This window comes from Epinephelus lanceolatus, chromosome 2, assembly GCF_041903045.1.
Source record: "Epinephelus lanceolatus isolate andai-2023 chromosome 2, ASM4190304v1, whole genome shotgun sequence".
NCBI classification, from domain to species: Eukaryota; Metazoa; Chordata; class Actinopteri; order Perciformes; family Serranidae; genus Epinephelus; species Epinephelus lanceolatus.
The window spans coordinates 11,940,633-11,960,882 of NC_135735.1; the positions used below are offsets into that span (position 1 = coordinate 11,940,633).

At 41.5% G+C, this 20,250-nt stretch overlaps 1 protein-coding gene across 17 annotated transcripts in view; it reads right to left on the reverse strand.

The window, feature by feature from the left end:
- neo1a (neogenin 1a) overlaps positions 1 to 20,250 on the reverse strand; it is a 251,441-nt gene that overhangs the window by 91,528 nt on the left and 139,663 nt on the right. For all 17 annotated transcript variants that reach the window (XM_033621559.2, XM_078174006.1, XM_033621550.2 and 14 more), the window contains exon 5: positions 3,689 to 3,825. In XM_033621559.2, the coding sequence (XP_033477450.2) occupies positions 3,689 to 3,825 (137 nt within the window). The remainder of the gene's footprint in view (positions 1 to 3,688; positions 3,826 to 20,250) is intronic.

Here is a 20,250-nt window from a genome sequence, read left to right on the forward strand (position 1 = left end):
GCAACAACCCAAAAAGCATTCTTTCATGCTGTCTGCATGAAAACTGCTGACAGGACACTTCCAACTGCAAACAACATCAATTATTAATCTTTCTATTCTGAATTTTTGAGCTATGGTGGTATTATATTTGTAAAAATTTCCTCGAGCCGAGAACAGGATTGAAAATCTGTAACTTCATTACAATGTAAAGTCTACGAGCCCAGCAGGAACTCGCAGGCAGGGCCAGTGGGAGAAACACTACTGGGCATATTCAGTGTGCCGCATACTGCAGAGCTAAACCTGGAAGCTAGAAATCTTTTCTGGCGTATGTGCCAGGCGAGCAGCTCCATGGGAATGAATAGGCGCCGTCTTGGCATCAGGTATCTAGTTATTATTTAAATCTATGGTAGATATGGTGTCGGAAATACTTAATAGCAGTGTGCTTTTTTTGAGCTTTAGGAATAAAGAAATGTTTCAAAGACCAGTATTATGAAGAGAGTTGTTGGGAAGATCGAGACAGAGAGAGATTGTGGTAAAAAAAAAAATAAAATAAAATAAATAAATAATATTAATAAAAAGTTCTGATTATTGACAACTTGTTATGATGATTTCATGTGCGGGTCATTTGTGATGACTTTACAGTGCAGACTGTTGGTCAAGGTATCACTGGTCACGCCATACATTCCACCATACACGGGTTAAATACGTTTTTATATACATTTTTTTCTGTACTATGCACCGTGACACGCTGAGCTTAATCATGTGTTAATTATAGACCAGTGTTGCACGAATTAGGTTCTTACTTTCAAAGTAAGAGATTGAAAGCGAAGATTAGTCAGCATTCACTCGGGAAATAGCAGCTGTTGCTGGTGAAAGTGTGATAATTAATGCTCATAAAAAAAATATGTCTCAAAAGCCATAATGTATGTCTTGAATTCTAATTTGCTTATCAACACTGAATTCCTGAGTGATACATACAACAGCATCAGCAGTCCAGTTCCTTCACAGATTTGACCTAAAATTAGACGCAGAACAAACATCATTTGCACCTGAAGCCCATCAACAGCTGGTGATTTGTTGATTTAAATCATAAACAGGGGAAATCTTACAGTATATAAACAGACATATGCGTGGGAGCAAATACAAATGCAGTTTAAATAGCGATGCTGATTTTCTGTACTGTTCACGCAATATTTAATATTAAGTATTATTAGTGTGAGTAGATTTATTTGGACACACACTGGGGAAACCCATTGTATGGTGCTTCTGTTGCAGAGGTGTTTATATGCGTCTTCTCACTATGTTGTCTGGAAACTGCCAGCTACTCTTTCAGTCTCTTCTAATTCTAGTACATGTCTTTCTCCTGCCAGCAGTATGCGCAGCTCACATCTTTCTGTTATTCCTGTGTGGGGTGGAGTTATGTAAAATGGCAGATATAAACAGGTACAAATACTCCATACGCTACATATGCATACTTATGCTGAATGTATCACTCACTGTCAACACTGCTGACAAAAATACCTACAGAAACATATCCTGTCTTCATGGTGTGCAGCTCATCTCAGCAGGGCCGAGTTACCCGCCTGTGCACCGCGACGTAGTTTGCATGCAAGAAACACACCTTGTTCATTTCATTTCAAAATAAACTGTCAGTGGCTTTGTTTCAGGTCTGGGATATGAGTCCTGAGGGCATTTAATAAGCTCATTCCAAAACATAATCAGAAGAAATGAGACTGTTTTCAGCTCTCCACCACTGCACTCTCCTTACTAACTAATGCATCCTCACTAAACTCCAATCTCTGCCTTAATTTAACCTGCACGGTCCCTTTGATTCTAATTTACTCATAAAAAATAAAGCCATGAGTACGTTAAAAGATTGGCTGACTTGTAACTATGAAGGCCTGATTTAAAGGCTCCATATGTGTCATTCAGAACATTAATATAGCAGCAAGAAGTAATGGTGTCCTGAGCAAGGGATGAAACCTTGCTACCCTTGTGTGTGTGTGTTTTAACTCGAGCTTCTTTGCGGTTTGTTGTGGTAGCCGGTCCGGTCGCGCATGCATGTTTGTGCATGTGTATGTCCTGCTGTCTAGCTCATCACCGCCTCTTTGAACTGTGCACATTTGGCAGTTACTGCTGATATCGGGATGGTGTCATCGTGAAGGCATAGCACCAACCCTCCGTTATCTCCCTGGTTAGACAGCTTTGATTCCCTGCCTGAGCTCGACTGGGCCTGACCCAGTCTGCCGGGTTTGGGCCAGGCTGTAATTCTCAGCACTCCCCAGTTCTAGCCAAAGTGGTGTTGTTTTTGTTTGTTTGTTCTTTTCTGTTTTTAATAGTTCTTGTGCACAATTGGCAGGAATGCATTGTGCTAAATCAGGAGGGAAAGAGAAAGAAAGGGGCTGCAAGGTGACTTGGTTGGCAGTGTATGCTTCTGCCTCCCCAGCAGTGAGAGAGATGTGTATATCATGTAACAGAGATCATCCACGTGCCACATTGACATGACTGCCCTTCACACTGGAAGACAGAGACACATCGAGGGGCGCAGCATGTCCTGCTGAACATGTTAGGTGTGAGACGCACAGCTGACAATAGACCAATGAAATACCAGAAGGAAGAAGGAGAAGTGGTGTGAGGAGACATGTCTGCCCTTGGCTTGTCTTGCGCTACGCATGTGGCCTACACTGCTGTAAGCATTCATACTTTTGCTGTGGTGTGTCTGTGTCGCTCTGCAGTTACACCTCCAAATTGCTGGTCAGCGGTAGAGTTTCTGTGAAGTTCTGTAAAATCTGACTGATTCAAATACACATAAAACATGGCTAAATGGTAACAAGTTCACTCCGTTAAAACTGACAAGATTCACAGACAAAACACCTGTCTTTTGCTGGACACATTTTCCCCACAAATACAACATGCTAACATCATTAGCACAAGCCTATGGCATTTTATATTGTATAAATTAGCCCACTGGCTAGTGGAGCTATCCTCTACTGATATGAAGCCAGGAAACAAAATTCAGCTTCAATACAGTAACAAGGTAACTTGGAAATCCAGATGCCCCGCCCCTAGAAAATTTGAATTTGCTCTGCGCAGGGACCTGGCCCTGACGAGCAGAGCCCGGTGAATCACCATCGGACCAATCAGATCACTCTATCTGACAGAGGTGGGCTCTGGGCGGGCGTAACATGATGAGGACAGTGCTGCAAAAGTATAATATATCAGTTAGCCCCACTGGTCGGCAAAAAAATGGGGCTTAGTGCAATGAATACGCCTTGTTTTTTGTTCTGATTTGCCATCGTACTATCCAATTGCATGCGGCAGCATTTAATATGACTCAGTTAGTGCCGCCCCTTGGGTAGGAAGGGTGTATCAGTGAGGGCCAGACTCAAAATCTTTCAGATTTGAGTCGGGACTTCCAGGCTAGTAACAAGGTTCACTGACAAAACAACTGTCTTAGGTCTGCGTCACCACAACATGTGGTTACATTTCTTCAGAGGTGCACGTCAGGCTACAGCGTAGGTATGGTGTAAGTATGGTATTGATGTGAAGCAGAAGTATAAATCCCGCTTACGTGGCGGCTCAGCCACCTCTACATAAAGAAACTTGTCGAGATACGCTCTGAATTACACATGGAGCCCCTTTAAATCCTGTGGTAATATTCGGTCCACACAGCATATGTAGCAGACAATGTGGGTTGTTGAGCGTATACCTTGTATGGTGAGCTGGGCCTGGGCTTCTACGGTTGCGTTGGCATTGTCCGCCATGCAGGTGTAGATGCCGGCATCCTCCTCCGTGAGATTGAAGATCTGGATACTGCCTCCACCCAGCAGCTCCACACGACCCTCACTGGAAACACAAAGAGATGAAGTTGTTAGAAAGAAATTAAAGTAGTTAGGTGTGACTGTGAACAAGTCTGTGCCCTTGATTCCTTTCTAAAAATAGCATTTATGACCTTTTGGGCTTTGCTACATGTAACGCTGTCAGCAGCACATGCCTCGGACGTCAGCGTACCTTCTTTTATAGCCAGACTTGTAAAATATGTAGCGAGTCATAACAGTCCATTTCCATGAAGCATATTCCCTCCCTGCTCATTCAGATCACTGCACTGAGTAGTAAAAGTCGCAGCCTCTAGAGCTCTGTGTTCACCTACTGGCCTGAGGTTGACTCCCCGTCTCTTCCTCGCCTCCCTGGCTCTGTCACCTTTTACCAACCCTCTGAATAAATAAAAGATCCTAAAAGCACAGTCAACTGCAATCACGATTTATGAGCCGCTCAAGAATTCATAAAAACCTTGTGGCATAAACGAATACGTTTAAAAAATACATGTCGTACTGAAGCTACAGCTGGGGCTTGTACTGTAGTTTGTAAAGTGTCACTGCTGCAGTGGTTAGATCGCCTTAACAAATGTTCAGGTTCTCTTTCATCAGCTTTTAATTAAGTGCGGTGACATGCATATACAGAGTAACAATACTGCAATCCAACAAGGAGAAGTGATTCAAGAACTGCCGTTTCTTTTCACTCAGTATTGACAGAGGTCATATTTATCTGCAGCAAAATTATCATATGATTATTGAAGGTTCACAACCTCACAACACAATGTGAGTGTCTTATTTTCTCATGCAGGCTCCAAGTGCTGTTCACTGTGTTGTTCTCAAACATGAAATTATATATTATGTCCCTCCATTGAAACATTATGAAATACAGTCTTTTTATGTGTAAAATACATTTACATACTGCAACACACAGCAGCAGGAGACGAGCTCAGTGAAAACTGTTCGAGTGTAAGATCAGTCATGCTTTTCCAACAGGCTGGGCAATCTTAAATATTCATTATTCTAAACTATTTACGCCTAATCCAAAAATATAACCGCATATCTATTTGTATAGCCTCTTATTGAACCAGTGACCCTCCTCCATTTTAAACAGTCCCATCTTTGATTTTCCCAATAGGCCCAAGGGGGACGCAGACTGTGGCCAAGCGCTAGCTTGATTCAACAACCACTGGAGCATGGGAGTAGGAGGAGGCTGAGAGGAAAGAAAACAGAAATCAATAGCTTAAAGAGAGAACTCTGCATTCAGAGGGTGAGAAAACAGAGAGGAGAGTCAGAACCAGCCGAGGAAGATAAAAATTCAAAGAGGGCCCCGGCAAGTGAGATGCAACTGAGGAAAGCCAGATCAGTGCATAATGGTTTTTGCGCAGAGGAGGTGAGGATACATGCAGAGAGAGAGAGTGCACTGAGGCAAACAACTCTATGCATCAGGTTGATTTAGTTTTAAACAATCTGCTGACTTGCTAGAGCCTCTGCAGCCACTCCTGTTTCTCTCTCCCTGACTAGCTCTGGCAGCACTGGCATTGAGACCATCTGCCTGTCTGTCTGTGCTGGAGAGCATTCGAGTGGCACTCGACCTGCTGTCACCAAAATGACATCACTGTTTCACTTGTATTGAAGGGATAAAATAGACTATTAATTCCAGCATGAAGCACAGTCACATAAAAGTATAATAGTCAGCACACACTTCAGCTTCAGGTTAGCGAGACTTAATGTCTGATATGAGTAAAACTTAAGTGCCTGAAAAATAAGAAACTCAGACAAATGTGAGTACACATCGCTGCTTTGTGGAGTTTCTGTACATTTTTCTCACTGATGTTAGCAGCAGCAATAATGTGCCTAATAGGGCTCACCCAAATGCCTCAAAGCTTCGATCGCTGCCATGGCGATCAATGTCCAAATCAGTATTCAAATGCTCCATTTTTCTATACCATTACCCCAAAAACACCACTAAGCCTATGAGCTAAGAAACAGTAACATAACAACAAACATAATTCATTATGAATCAACATCACGTTTTAGTCGTCCTCACACAAGAGCACTTAAACATGGTGACAGACCTAGTTTTGTGACTCCGACACTTTGACCACATGTGATGGCTCACAGATCCGCTAACGAGATGTTGAAAAAGTCAAGCGCCCGGCATAGTTCCAAAAATCTTGGTAATCTCGGGTATTTCTCAATGACGCTAAGGGTGCCTTCAGACCTAGAGTTCATTTGCTTTGGTCTGAATCAGGGACTCGTGTACGGCAGCATTTACAAGAAGACCAGATCAAATGCCTTGTGTGAGAAAGCTGCCCTTGATTGGTCAGAATTTCCATGTGGGAAAAATCCAGGAAGTAAAGCAAACGTTGAAGAAGAGTACACTTGCAAGATAAATGTGACACTTTCTAATGTCACAATGGAGGGACAACTACGCAGGTTGATTTTAGCGCTGCTCATCGTGGACTATATTGCTGTCATTGTTCATTTTAGTCAAACCATACAGTTTGAAAACGAGGTGCGGCTCCAACTAGAAAACAATGTTTTGATGCATTGGATGTGCTGAATGTGCATATTAAGGCAGTACAGGAGGAGGTGCACATTAATAATCCTCCAGGACTGTAACATGCTCATGTTTAACCCAAACAATGTGTCATGTGACTGCAGTTGGATCAAATCCAGGTCGGAACACCTTCTCACCACAAACGAACCGCACTAGAGTTCATTTGTAACCGGACCAAGACCACCTCTTCAAGAAGGTCTCAGTCTGGTTGTTTTGGTGCGCACCTGAGTGTGATTGCTGTGTTCACACCTGCCCAAAGGAACTGCACTTAGGGGGCAAATGAACTTGAGTTCAATTGAACTGAACTCAACAGGGCAGGTGTGAAAGCACCCTTAGACGCCCAAGGATGAATGAGTCAGTCAGTTCTTGTCATTGTGGGTAGGTGTTCTAATATTTCTATATGTTTTCTTGTGTGGTTGTTTGGCTGTAACTTTTTGTGTGCTGCTGTCTTGGCCAGGTCTCCCTTGTAAAAACGATCGATCTCAACGGGACTTACCTGGTTAAATGTCGGTTACATAAAAAAAAATATTCATACCGGCAGCGATGCAAATTTGTAACAACTACTGGGCAGTCTGTCTGAGGTAAGTTGTTGTAAAGCTTGAGCTACTTCACTCTGTTTTATTGAGTTTCCTTCTGGCAAAGTGCTCAGAGTGAATTTGAGTTTCCTCTGGTAAACAGTTACGCAATGTATATGTTAACGGATTTTATTGTGAAAGGTATGAACAGAAAGAGTAGATATCTGGTATGGGCTGCCTTTGACAAGGTAGAACAGAGTTATAAAGTTTGCCTTCTTGGTTTGGACATGTTCTCGAATAAAATCTACATCCTTTTTTCAGTTCATAATATTCACAATGTGTGTGAAAGTGCTCGCGTAAAAACACCCCATTGTTCGTGAAGGCCTTTAGGCTGCAGAAAATACAGAACCACTGGAAATTAAGTCCTTTCCATGTTTCCCCTGTTAAAGGGTTTTTTGGGAGAGATTTTTTCTTCTCCGCTGTGAAGGTCCAAAGACAGAAGGCACCGTACGTTGTAAAGCCTTTTAAGGCAAACTGTGATTTGTGATCTTGGGATATAAAAATAAAACTGCACTGAATTGAAATGCCAAATGCCTTTCTGTACATTGAACACTTCCCTGTGCACATTATAGATTACGTCTGACTCTGCTGAGAGGCTCTGCATGTCAAATCCCCGCTGAATGAGAAATTCCTCTCAGACACGTCCCTGAGTTTGTTGTGCCAGGCATTCCTGCAGTTAGCCTCACCAGGACAACTATTCACACTCTTGGCCTTTAGTGCCGCATGCACCATAAAGGCCATTGACAGCTTTCTCTTGTACTTGAAAGCAGAACACACAGCACATATCAAACCAGAGCAAGCCTGTCTAACTGCAGCAGCAAAAGTGCTCTGCGGAACAAAGAATGTGTTACTGTTAATAAACCATGAGAGACGGAGACAAAGTAAACTGGTGTGAGCTGAATGGGCTGTAGACACCTCGTGCTGTTGTGAAGTAGCACTTGTGGTCATTTAAATAAAGATAAAGCGTCTGCTGCATGGATATGAAGGATATCTCGTGCATTAGCTGCAGGTCCTTGGTGTGAGATGCTGCTAAGTGAGGCTGTAATTAAAACGGCATTATCCGAATTCACCTACAAAGGGCTGTGAAATTAGCTCAGCGTTGCCACTGTCACTTTTTATCTTGTTACAAAACAGCAGATGCCCATATGTGGATTCATACAGTACAAGCAACATGAAGATTACAGGTAAATGTGTCAGGCAGACGAGGCGCACAATGCTAATTGGCCTTGCTCTCTCTGCAGGTTTTGAGTCTGTGGTTTTACTAAATCTACTTCCAGCAGCAGCAACTTTCCACATTGTCTCCATTGTGATGTGCACACAGGATATATAATGGTGTTATATCCAGCTTAGTGGTGTCACCAGGGTGGAATTCAGTACAATATCTTGACATATATCAATACTCTGTACCATTTGACACCACAGGGAAATTTCACACTGAGTACTGAAATAGTTTAAAATATTTTTAATCAATATGTATCAATAAACTGATATACACATACATTTGAGATTGCTGATTTGGCCACAAAGGTGCAATTAAAAAAAAAAAAGTTTACCTGTCAAAAACTTTCTAGATTTTGTATTTGCCTTATTATACCCAGGGTAGGGTACTGTTCACATTTGAATCAATGTAAGGTATCAGGTACCCAATGGTAACTTTTTTTTTTTTCCCCCCCTCTGGTAGTTTCTTTTCTTTATAGTAACAAAATAGGGGTGAGCGATGTGGCCCTAAAGTAATATAATGATATTTCAGGGTATTTTTGCAAAAACGATATTCTTGATGTGGCAGAATTGCAACAAAATAAGTGACATAGTTTTACAGTTTGCCTTCAAATATTCAGTAAAAACTAAACAAAAACAGTAGCTAGTAGTAGTAGTAGTAGTAGTAGTAGTACAACTAACTATATAAATCAACAGGTGATTTCCTTCTTTTAGTAAAATCCTAAGTGATTGAGTTGTTGTTTTTTCACCTGGACATTTATGCTCTGCCATTTCTCCTCTAATCATCACGCTGTAACCTGTGACACCACAACTTTTGCACACTCACAAATATGTAGTTTTTTGTCAAGATGCGAGCATCATGTAGGTTTACATTACCAAAGGTTTATGACAAAATCACTTGACCACACCGACTCCCGTGTGTCCACGGCGAGAGAGGAGAGGGAGAGACGCTGTGCTGCTGCCAGAGGAGCCGCTGAATGAGTTCCCTCTGAGCGGTAACTCACTAAAAGAGTCTGAGAAGTCCGGGGCTGTTCATAAAACATTCAGGATGCCACAGTTTATTCCACAGTGCTGAAGCTGCTCCTCTTTTTGGAACCACCATGGAGTTGGTAATAATTTCGCTTTCAGCCATGCTTGTTGCTGCCGTGGGTAACAGTATGACGTCACTGTCAACAGGTCCTAAGAAGTAGACAAAAAAGCAGTTCTGATCTTCTGCTCTTTTCTCTTATGACACATAGAGCTAATACTCTGTCTGTCTGCTTGTCTGAGTATATCAGTGTCTTCTATTAGTTAAAAAGAACAGAATAAAAATAGACCAGGTGCCATAACTACTGCGGCAGATTGGCACTGCAGGGATAGTTTTGGCTCACTGGGAAGCCGACGGAGCGGCCCGTGGAGCGGCCAACAGGGCGGCTGACAGAGCAGCCGACGGACTGGTCCACGGAGCAGCCCATGGAGCGGCCAACAGGGCGGCTGACAGAGCGGCCAACAGTGCAGCTCACTGCTTCAGGGCACTTCTGCCTCCTATCTGAAGTTGAACTCAGCGGCTCTTTGGAGCTCTGTGGCTGTCTTCCAGGCTTGGGGGCCCTTCGTGGAACTTCCGTCTCTTGTCTAAACCTGGGGTTCTCATTTAGAAGCACTCCCAGGTACCAAAATTTGGCGCCAATGAACATGAATCAGCACTTGGCAGTACCTACATAATTTAGTTGCTACTCTTTAAGTTCTAAGTTTGGTACCGAGCCCTTATTGTAACACTTAAAAATCATCTCTAAGTTTCAAAACGGTGGACGGAACAACAACACCCTCTTCTTTCTGATCCTTTCTAGCGAGTAACTGGTCCGGAAAAGGTGTTGAGGATGTCCTGTCACCGTGTAGAGGTCTCTAACACAATCTCGTCCCCTGCTCTGCCATTCAGCTTTGAAGGCGGTGGCAGCCGCAGAGAATTCAGAGAAGGGCTTCGGGGGGGAAGAACACATTTGGTATGTGTGAGTGGTGACTCAGCCTTCCGTAAAACAGAGTGGTGGCAAGGTCAGTACACCTGGGCGAGGGGAAGCTGCAGATCACTGAAGAAGTAAGGCTATGTGAGTGTGTGTGTGTTGATGAAGGCATGCAGTACGCTGTCACAGAGCAATCAGTGGCGCTGTGACAGTGGTTGGGCATGGGTCACACTACCTGCAGCACAAAGAGGAGGCAGGTTGAATTACAACTGTCACAACAAAAAAGGGGGATTCATTATTAATGGATAGAGTGACAATCTCTAAACTTTCCTTTGTTTGGCCTCTTTTTTCCTCCGTTTAAATCAGGTTCCTTTTTCACTCCCTACTTTCCTCTATGTCGACAAACCCCTCCACCATCTTTGTACGCAAATTGAACTTCCCCCTTTTGACCAGAATGTAATCACAACAGTTCCATGAATTTGAATCATGTTCAAGGTGTGAAGAAAGCAGCAGGATTTCATTTCGCAGCCAAGCAGGGCGGACAGGAATGAATTCTCCCGCTTCCAAAAAACAAACATTTTGTTCTTTAACTATTCCTGTTCAGATATGAGCTTTTAGGAAACAGGGAACTGAATGTGAGAGACAGAGTGGAGAGGAAATAAATCAGACTAGCTAAGGAAATAAATGACTGAATAAACAAATAGAAAATTAATGTGAGAAACAACCTAGTGCCAGCAGCACAGGCTGGGGCTTCTCAAGTGACTCAGCCATGAAAACGTTTTTGTTTTCCTCTGGCTGGTAATGGAAAGCCGCAGGGCCCTCGAGACAAAAACAGCTCTTGCATACCTGACTTTATTTGCTTTTTTAAAATATTTTTTTTTACCGTACCAGGGTCCCCTAGAGTAAACCGATCGTTTGATTAGTGCATATTACAATGAAGTCTGCAGCCCATAACTCACATAATATACTTTTAGATGGCTCTGGTGGGCCACTCGAAGCCACGTGAACCCTGTGTGTACCGTGCTGTGTCACGTCTGCAGAACTTCAGCACTTCGCTGGATTATAGAGCCTTTAAATGGGACGTATATCCACATAATGTGTGGTGAAGGGCCACAGTAAAGCTCTGCAGCTGAGCTGTTTGAAACGCTGTTAGAGACAATGTGCAGATCCAGGCTGACAGTGAATATAAACCCATATCGTTAGTTCTATTTTAACTGATGATGCCGCACGGTTTTTGCTTTTAGAGGTAATTAGAGTATGTCTGTGAGCAGATTTTCTTCTCACTGTAGATTCAGCCAGTGGCCAGAACCCAGTGTAATCCTCTTATCCTCAATTCCTACATGACAATAAAAGCAACATTATGACAAGAATGCAAAGAAGAACAATAGATGCTGTGACAGGAAACACGCTTTGGAGAGAGCCAGAGAGATTGTGTGTGTTTGTGATGTGCTGGAGACAGAGAGAGATCCTAAAAAGGAGGCTTCTTATGCTCCACTGCCAGAAAACCATGTTGCTTGTCTTGTTTTCTCAGCCCCACATGCAGGCAGAACCACTCCATTACCTTAACTCACTCTGCTGCTGCCATATATCATTTTTCCAGTGTTGAGGAAATTTTGGGTTTCTAAGCAGAACTCTGACCATATGAGCCTCCTGAGTGTGTGAAAGAATGTGCTGGACACCTTCAGTGCTGTACATGCCAGCCTCTGCCGATGAGGGAAACATGTGGAGCAGGAGAGTTGCTATTCATACTCACATGGATCTGAACTCTTTCTTGGACGCTACTTCTTATAAACACTTTATTAGGTGAACCTCTAAAACCTGATGCAATCTAATATAAAATTTCAGGCCCAGTTCAGACCAAAGACTCTTTAAAAAACTTTGCAGATAAAAGTTGCAGCTGTGTAAACGGGCCTGCCAGCTGATGATGTCACCTGCGACTCATCGGTGTCAAGTCACCAGTGGCTGGTTTTAAAAACTAAAGTGGGATTTGTACATCTGCTCTGAATCAACACTGTACCGTAACCTACACCGTAGCCTGATGTGCACCTCCCCAGAAATGTCACGGCAACGCAGACCTGTCTATTCTTGTAAGCTGAAACCATTTCCCTCAGTGGAGACAAAGCTTTTATTTACTTAAATTTCACAGAAAAGAAACAATACATTGTGAAGACAATAAAGCCTCCACAAAACCTATTTTAATTCTTTTGTGTGATTTATCCTGGCTTCATATGAGCAGAGGAAATTTCTGCGAGTCGCTAGGCTAATACAATGTAAAATGCCGTAGGCTTGTGCTAATAATGTTAGCATGTTGTATTTGTTTGGAAAACGTGTTTAGTATAAGACAGTTGCTTTGACAGTGAATCTTGTGAGCTGTGATAGAATCTAATTTTGCTTTGTTACCTTTGTTTAATGTCGCTGTTGTCCCTGGCTTCATATGAGTAGAGGAAAAGTCCACTAGCCACTAGGCTAATTTATACAATGTAAAATGCCATAGGCTTGTGCTAATAACATTAGCAACATAACATGTTGTATTTGTGGGGAAAACGTGTCCAGATAAAGACAAGTGTTTGTCTGTGAATGCTGCGAGTTACAGTGAAGCTGATTTGTGTACTTGAGTTTGAAATTGTCTCTATTAAGACATGTTTAATGTGTGTTTAATGTGTGTTTTGAATCAACTTCACAGGAACCCGTTTCTAACTAGCCAGATGGTGGCTCCCTGCTGCTGCTAGCTGCGTGTGCGCATGTCATACACACATACTCACAACGGAAAAGAAACCAAAAAAAAAAAAAAACTACTCTTGGACAATTACTCGACAAATCAATTGGAAGAAAATTAATCTGAAACTATTTGGACCATCGATTAACCGTTTCAGTTACTTTTCAAGCAAAGATGTCAAATATTTGCTGGTTCCAGCTTCCTGAACGTGAAAATTTACTGCTTTTCTTTTCTAAATGAAGAGTCTTAAGGTTTTGAACTGTGGCTGGATAGAAGAAGTAATTCAATATTGTCACTCTGGAAAATTGTGATGAGCATTTTCCACATTTTTTAAGAATGCTAATTAATGGATTATTTGTAAAAACAATCTGCAGTTTCACCGGTAATGAAAACAATCATTAGTCGCAGCCTTAGTACTTATTACTTTTCAGTATTGAGACGATACACTATCTCATCTAGTCGTCGTATTGGTGTAAACGGGTAGGTTTAAGAACGTTGCAGGCTGGTGCATTAAAAGTAGTTGCAAGTTTCGCTTCATCTCATTGGGATTCTTTGCTCTGAACTAGGCTTTACACAGATAATAATGGCAGAGAAGTATTAATTCAACTTTATGAATATTTCTGAGGTTGTCCAGTTGTTAGCAGTGATGTTGTGTTGGACTGCATTATATTGAGAGGTGTTTCTAATCTTTTACCCACCACATTCACAGACACCAGGGCGGTTAAATGTTACAACACCACCAACAACTACAATCTCTGCAATATACATACAGCTGAATTAAAGCCTCTGAAAAGTTTTTACAAAAACTGAACATCTCATTTGGAAGGAAGTCAGCACAGTATGTGCAGAGCTGTTGTACTGGGTCGCATCGTATTATACAGATGGGCAGGGAGTTTACTTCCATACGCACAGTCTGCATTCAGATGACAAGAAGCTATGTCTCTCTATTTTTCCTCCTCAACAATAAGCCAGGCAGAAATCTTTGTATTCAGTGAAGTGAGTAACTGTTGTGTTAGTCAGCTGCCTTCCAAAGACTCTGACTCTGAAGCACCGCTAAGAACTGCTGCTGCTGCAGGATGACTTCAGCATGAGACGGACATTCGCCATTAACCTCGCTAACAGCTACTGTGAGGGAAGGAGCAAATGAAAATCATAGGCCATTAACACTGATAGGTTGTATCTGTGACAGGCTGAAAGGTTCAGTCGCACTACCCATGTTTTTTATCACACCGTCAGTTTGAAAACAACATGTAAAGAGCAGACAGTGCAGAATGTCTTAAAATTGGTCTGAAAAAACTAAACTGAGAATTAAAAAAAAATCAATGACAGCAGCTGATGGTGTGGGTGTTAACAATGTGACTACACTTAAAAGGATGTTGAGAACAAAGCGGGTTAAAGTTCTGAGTGTCACTTTGTGACTTCACTCAAAAATACAGACAATTACAGATGATTGCATCTGAAGGATTGTTAGCTTGGATGGAATTTTAAATGGCAGTGCCATTTACTGAGCCGTGCTGTCTCTACATTATTTAAACTGATTCTGTGTGCAATGCTGCTTTGCCAGAGCTATCAGAATCTGCAAACCATTATAAAAGTGATGTGGGTTTGAATTCCACATCATTACCACTCATCTGGAATTCCTACTGCAAAATTTTGTTTGGGAACTGGCAATATCACAACGACACTTGTTGATATGCGACATTACAGTTATCCTTATGACTTTCATCAATTCCAACTCCTTGTTTGATACAGCTAACAAGTGGCATTACTGCTGCCAGTAACACGAATCATTTCGAACTAAACCTTGAGACCTGTATTACCATTATTAAAATACACTTGACGTTCCCACCAGCAGCCACAGATACTGCAAATCAACCAGGCTGTAAATATAAAGATTATAACTTCATGTGAATAACAAAATAGCAATTTGGCATCATCTCTCTTCCTGTACTTGCAAATTTTCTTTTAAAGAAGGAAATTAGGACATATTACCAGGCGCTTTTTTTTTTAAGGCTTTTTTCGTAATGACATCGTAGGAGCAAGTGAAAATTACAAAAATAGTTGCACTTTTTTTTATTATTCATTAAAAATGGAAAATTGTTGTGACAATAAAACCGCTCTGTTCTGAGTTTGTGGTTTATACTACACTAACGTCACTACTAACCATGCAAATTTAATTTAACCCACCATGAGTCTTTCAACACTTGCTTTATGTGCTTGATGTGTATGAAACAGCTGCCATTAGGGGCCGTACACATCCGTGTTTTTTTGCGGTGCCCCAGATAAAACCTAGAAGACCTTCGCCAAGTAGGTGATATTCCCTCCCCCTCTGCATCAGATTTTGCAGCCTGCATCACAGTTAGGTTATGTGCATCACTATCATTATTAGGTTATATATTACTTCACCATGGAAACACTGCGGTGTATTTATTTCGTTTTTATTTTGTACCAACACAGAATAAGTTTTTTTGTATTTTTCACTTTCTTTTTTTCCAACACAGAACATTAATTTCAACTTTAGAATTACAACAATATTTAGCAAGTACAACAAGACAAACAAGATGGCGTCTTTAGAAATTGGAATTGCTGCTGAGGCTGTCAGACGATAGACGTTTTTATTATTTCATCCACTTTGCTTCAACTGATCACCACCAAAATGTTAGCATCTTTTCCTTGTCCCATTATCCACCTTTCCTGAAAATTTCATCAAAATCCGTTCAGAACTTTTTGAGTTATTTTGCAGACAAACAGACCAAAGCCGGTGAAAACATAACCTCCTTGGCCGAGGTAACAAGTTCAACTTTTGGTACGCAGCAGACCACACTGCATGTCATGCGACCAGGACCAACCAATCACAGCTGACAGATATCTTTCTCTTCTTCCGTATATATTCCGTCTGTGATAAACACGGAAAAGTTGACCATGTCAGTGCAGGGCTACCCAGAGCTTTGCATCTGTCCCACAGACGATAGGCCTACACACTTGTTAACAGCTCCTGGAAGAAGATCAGCTCTGCACTGCTTAGCAACCTCAGAGGCAACCTGACACCGCATTCTTGAAAGCTGGCACAAAAAAGGCACAAAACTAACCCTAACCGTAACCCTAATCCGTGTTTTCCAGGTGGTTAAAGATGCGGCATGTGTACAGCCCCATAAGGTGATGTGTCTCATCTGTTGTCAAAGCATTTCCACCATTCTCCAGGTGTTGTAGAAAAGCACTTGATGAATTGATGACTTTCGTTTGTCTACCACCACAATGCTACATGCGGTGCATGACATTTTACTCTCAGTTTCCTGCTGAACATCAGGAAATTGCCTTGCTTGGTTTTTGGCGGTAATCTTTGCTAGTAAATGTGAGACGTTCGTGACGCACATGTCTGCATCTGCACAACCAGAAACAAGGGAGTCAGTTTGGTGAGGTTATGCAGGAGACTGCTATAAATGGACTCAGTGGAAACTACAATGATTTGTAAAACTGGCGGAAAAGTTGCAGTGATTGGACAAAATTGCAACGAAGGGGATTTGTTGAATTTGAGTTGATTGTTGCAATCACAGCATCGCAGCATCCTGCAGGGGCTGTGTTACCAAGACTGACTCTTAAGAATATCGAGTAATGAACATTTGTTGTGGAGGAAAAAAAAACTGTTTTGAATTTGATAGGAGGGGCACGAGGAGCGACTATCAAACATCTGTTTATTATATCTCTTTTTATCATAATTTAACTTGTAAATGAGGTTTGTTGACACAGTTTTCTACCACGTAAAGTTGGCAGGATTTTGATTTAAACCCCAACACTAAAAACTGTTGGGCTCTTACTCTAAAACAGTAACATACTGTGGCATGGAGAATGGGGTTAAAAGCCATTTTCCCTTTGTGTAGTTCCCATGGTAGCTCACTGAAATAAAGACTTCCCATGGAGAGAAGTGTGCCTATGCATCTGTACGCATGAGTGTGTGTGTGCTCTTTTATTCTCTCACCCGGAAAAAGGGCGAAATGAATAAGGTGATGTGTTCGTTTTTGTATGCCAGACATATGTGAAAGAGGGTTACACTGCAGTCCAATAATAGTCCAATTGCAAACAAATTTCCCTCACCATGCTTCTCTCTCTATACACAAGTAAATACAATATACACAATCATATTTAAATGAAGGCGAGAAGACAAGGAGCAGAGGAGACGGACGGCTTGGAGGCTTTGGAAGGGGGTTGATTTACATGCTCTGTCAATTCCCTGTTGCTGGCGGTCATGCATAATTCATCCATTTTATTGACTGCTGGGGAATTCTATTAGGTGATAGAGTGATACTCCCAAGAACAAAAGATGACTGCCCTTTTCATGAGCGTCATCAGGACCAGTGTGTGTGAGAAATCCAAAGGCCTGTCTCTCTGTGCGCGCCAGCACCTGGGGGATACTATTGATGACACACAGGGCATTTTGCTAAAAATGCCTTTTCCAACGTGTTGACTGAACAGCTTCAAGTGTTACATACTCTGTCACGGTGCTGCTGAGCTTAATCAGAATAAATGGTGAGCTCGGTGTCCTTGGCAATAGACTTGCTCGGAGCCTAAATGAATGTGAGGCTGGGATCTGGGGAATGCATAAACAGCATGTTACGGCAGAATAAGCCATAGTGTAATTGATCCAGCAATATCAATCTTTCATTCAAGATACTGTGTGGAGATACCTCGGCTGGATAATTCCACACGAGAGAATAACAGACAGCATGAGGAGAATCTCCCAAATCTCTGAAAATCTATATTTACCTCAATCAATCTATAAATCACAAAAAGGACAAAAAAAGTTAATTTCTATCATTAAATGTCAGTGGTTCGGATTTTTAACAGATAGATTTAATTAGACTACACAACATCACCCTGATAACAGTCTGACTGAACAAACACGGGACATCAGGAACGCTTGTTTTATTTACGTGTAAAGTGTCTCTGTGGAAAAGCAAGAATCTGGGACACCTCATGATGTCCAGACTAAAAGACTTACAATCTTGTCTTACAACGATGATGCTGACCCACCAAGGGGATAGTCTTACATGCTTCTCTGCACAACTGTACGGAGCAAGAGACAAATTTGTTTTCCTATATGTCTCTGAGCTTGTCACCATTTGACTATCACACTCTGCACATTATATGTATGGTGAACACTTAGGCAGGGGTTCCCAACTAGTGGGTTGCAGCCCAAAAGTGGGTTGCAGGTCCATTCTGAGTGGACCATAAGTGAATCACAAATGTGTAACACTCTTTATTTTGAAGTACAATGAATTTCCCGCCTAAAGCTTTTATTTTGAAGTGCTGTTTCCTGCTGCAGAGTGAGTGAATAACAGACAGCTACTTGACAGAGAAAGCAAACTAGCTCGAAGACATGGCCAAACGCAAGTATGACAACGAATATATTCAACTGTATGGACCTTGAACTAATGACTAAGGAGAAATCTGGACTCTGTGGTTGGACCAGCTGGGAACCACTGCACAAGGGGTGTCAGAAAATGTTTAATTCACTTTGGTATTGTGACAGTATGTTTTGTGATATGGTTTTGATTCTTTAAGAAAAAAAATCTAAATCTAAATTTGTTTACCTTAAGAATCATGCAAGCACTTTAATGTTATTTTTTACTGATATAGGAAAATTTAAATTCCTTTCTTCAGACTGCACAAAAAGTAGTGCTATGATGTTGGATGTTTGAGGGACTGTGATAAACACAAATAAAAAGATGGGACTCGAGAACCAATTTCAAATTGTCCAATCCATCGGAATCGTTCACCTCCAAGCTCATCAATTCCTTTAATCAATGCCGCCATGTCTTCTGACACGTACACTGCACAGTGACATCAAACTCATTCATCTACACTAACAGAAACTTGCAACAGGAAGGAGTCATGGTGGAGGGGAAGAAACGTACCAAAGTGCACTCCATTGCACTTGATCCCAGTCACCCCCTAAACACATACTTCACACTCCTTCCATCTGGCCAATGATGCGGGTGGCTAGCTTGGAAGAAAATAAAATTTAGCAAGAGCGTCATTCCATACGCAATAACTGAACTAAACAAAAGAATGAAAAGATTGTAACTGTGTGGAATGGATATGTGTATGGTGGCAGGTATACGTCTGTGGTATTGATGTTGTCTTTGTAACTTGTGAAGTTGCCTGTGTAATGTGGCTGTACGGAATGTGAAAATAATTCTCCTGAAAAGGACAATAAACCTATCTATCTATCTATCTATCTATCTATCTATCTATCTTCATTTCACAAAGAAATACTACAACATTGTTGGTAGTGTCTGTAAAATGAGAATTCAAATTAAGGCTGGAAACATGAGCAATATGCTGAAACATCTTTCTGTGCAACATGGGCTTAAATTGCAGGAATGTCATGTATTTGACACTCAGTGCACTGGTGCCACTGCCTCCCTACTGTGCAGCACATCCATTACCAAGGGTAAATTTCCCATGTTATAATAACGTCAGCGCCACACAGGCAGGCTTTGCAGGTTTTCTCTTTGATTAAGAAAACCTAAATAGAATCAAATACTGCACAAATGTTCTCTCATTTCATTCCCAGACTGTTGCTACGGCTAGCTCTCAGGCTACAGCCACCTCGACGAGTATCACCATGCAGTCATAAAACTTGTGGTAAAAGTGTAAAGTTTTGTTTGTTTTTAAATTGTGTCCAGACTCGGAGATAATAAAACAGTTGCATTAAAACTGAAAAACTGTGAAGGAATTCCCATCCCTATAAAACCAGATTGCACTGCTCTGATTGCATGAAACAGTAAACTTTTAAATGCATATGGAGTTGTGTTTATAGTATGACTGTTTTCCTAAATTTACATTTCTAAAAACTGCAATCGATCACCTTGCATACAGCGTCGCAACCCCTGTATTGTGATAGATATCGTGTTGCCAGATATGTATCTACTGTTCACCCACATGCTCAAAGACAGACAGACCCTTCAGTCCCAGCAAAGATGTCAAACATGTCTTTAACAAAGTCACTGCAAGAATTTATGACTGTCATTGCCTCATCTGACACAGTGATTATCTCAGTTTAAAGAGACATATACAATTCCTCTACAGGGAGAAATCACCTTCTCTACAACTGAGAGCCAGGCAACCACCTGTTCATAATTTTTATTTCAGGTCTTTGCTCTGTCCCCATCTGTCATTACAGACATCAAAGAGTTTTATTGCAGCCGTTAAGTCCTACATGGCAATATGGACAGGTGATACAAAAGAAACAGCAATGTCTGTCTCCGGGAAGGTTATGAAAAACATACTAATGAGACTCTTCAAAGACTTATAACAGAAATCCAACTTATGGCAGAAAATCCTTTCTATGGCACATTTTGAAAAGACTTTTGAAGGATTCCACTGTGTCTTTAAAAAGTATCCGAAAGTACTTCTGAGGAGTCAGTCAGCTTGAGGAGTGACTAGCAGA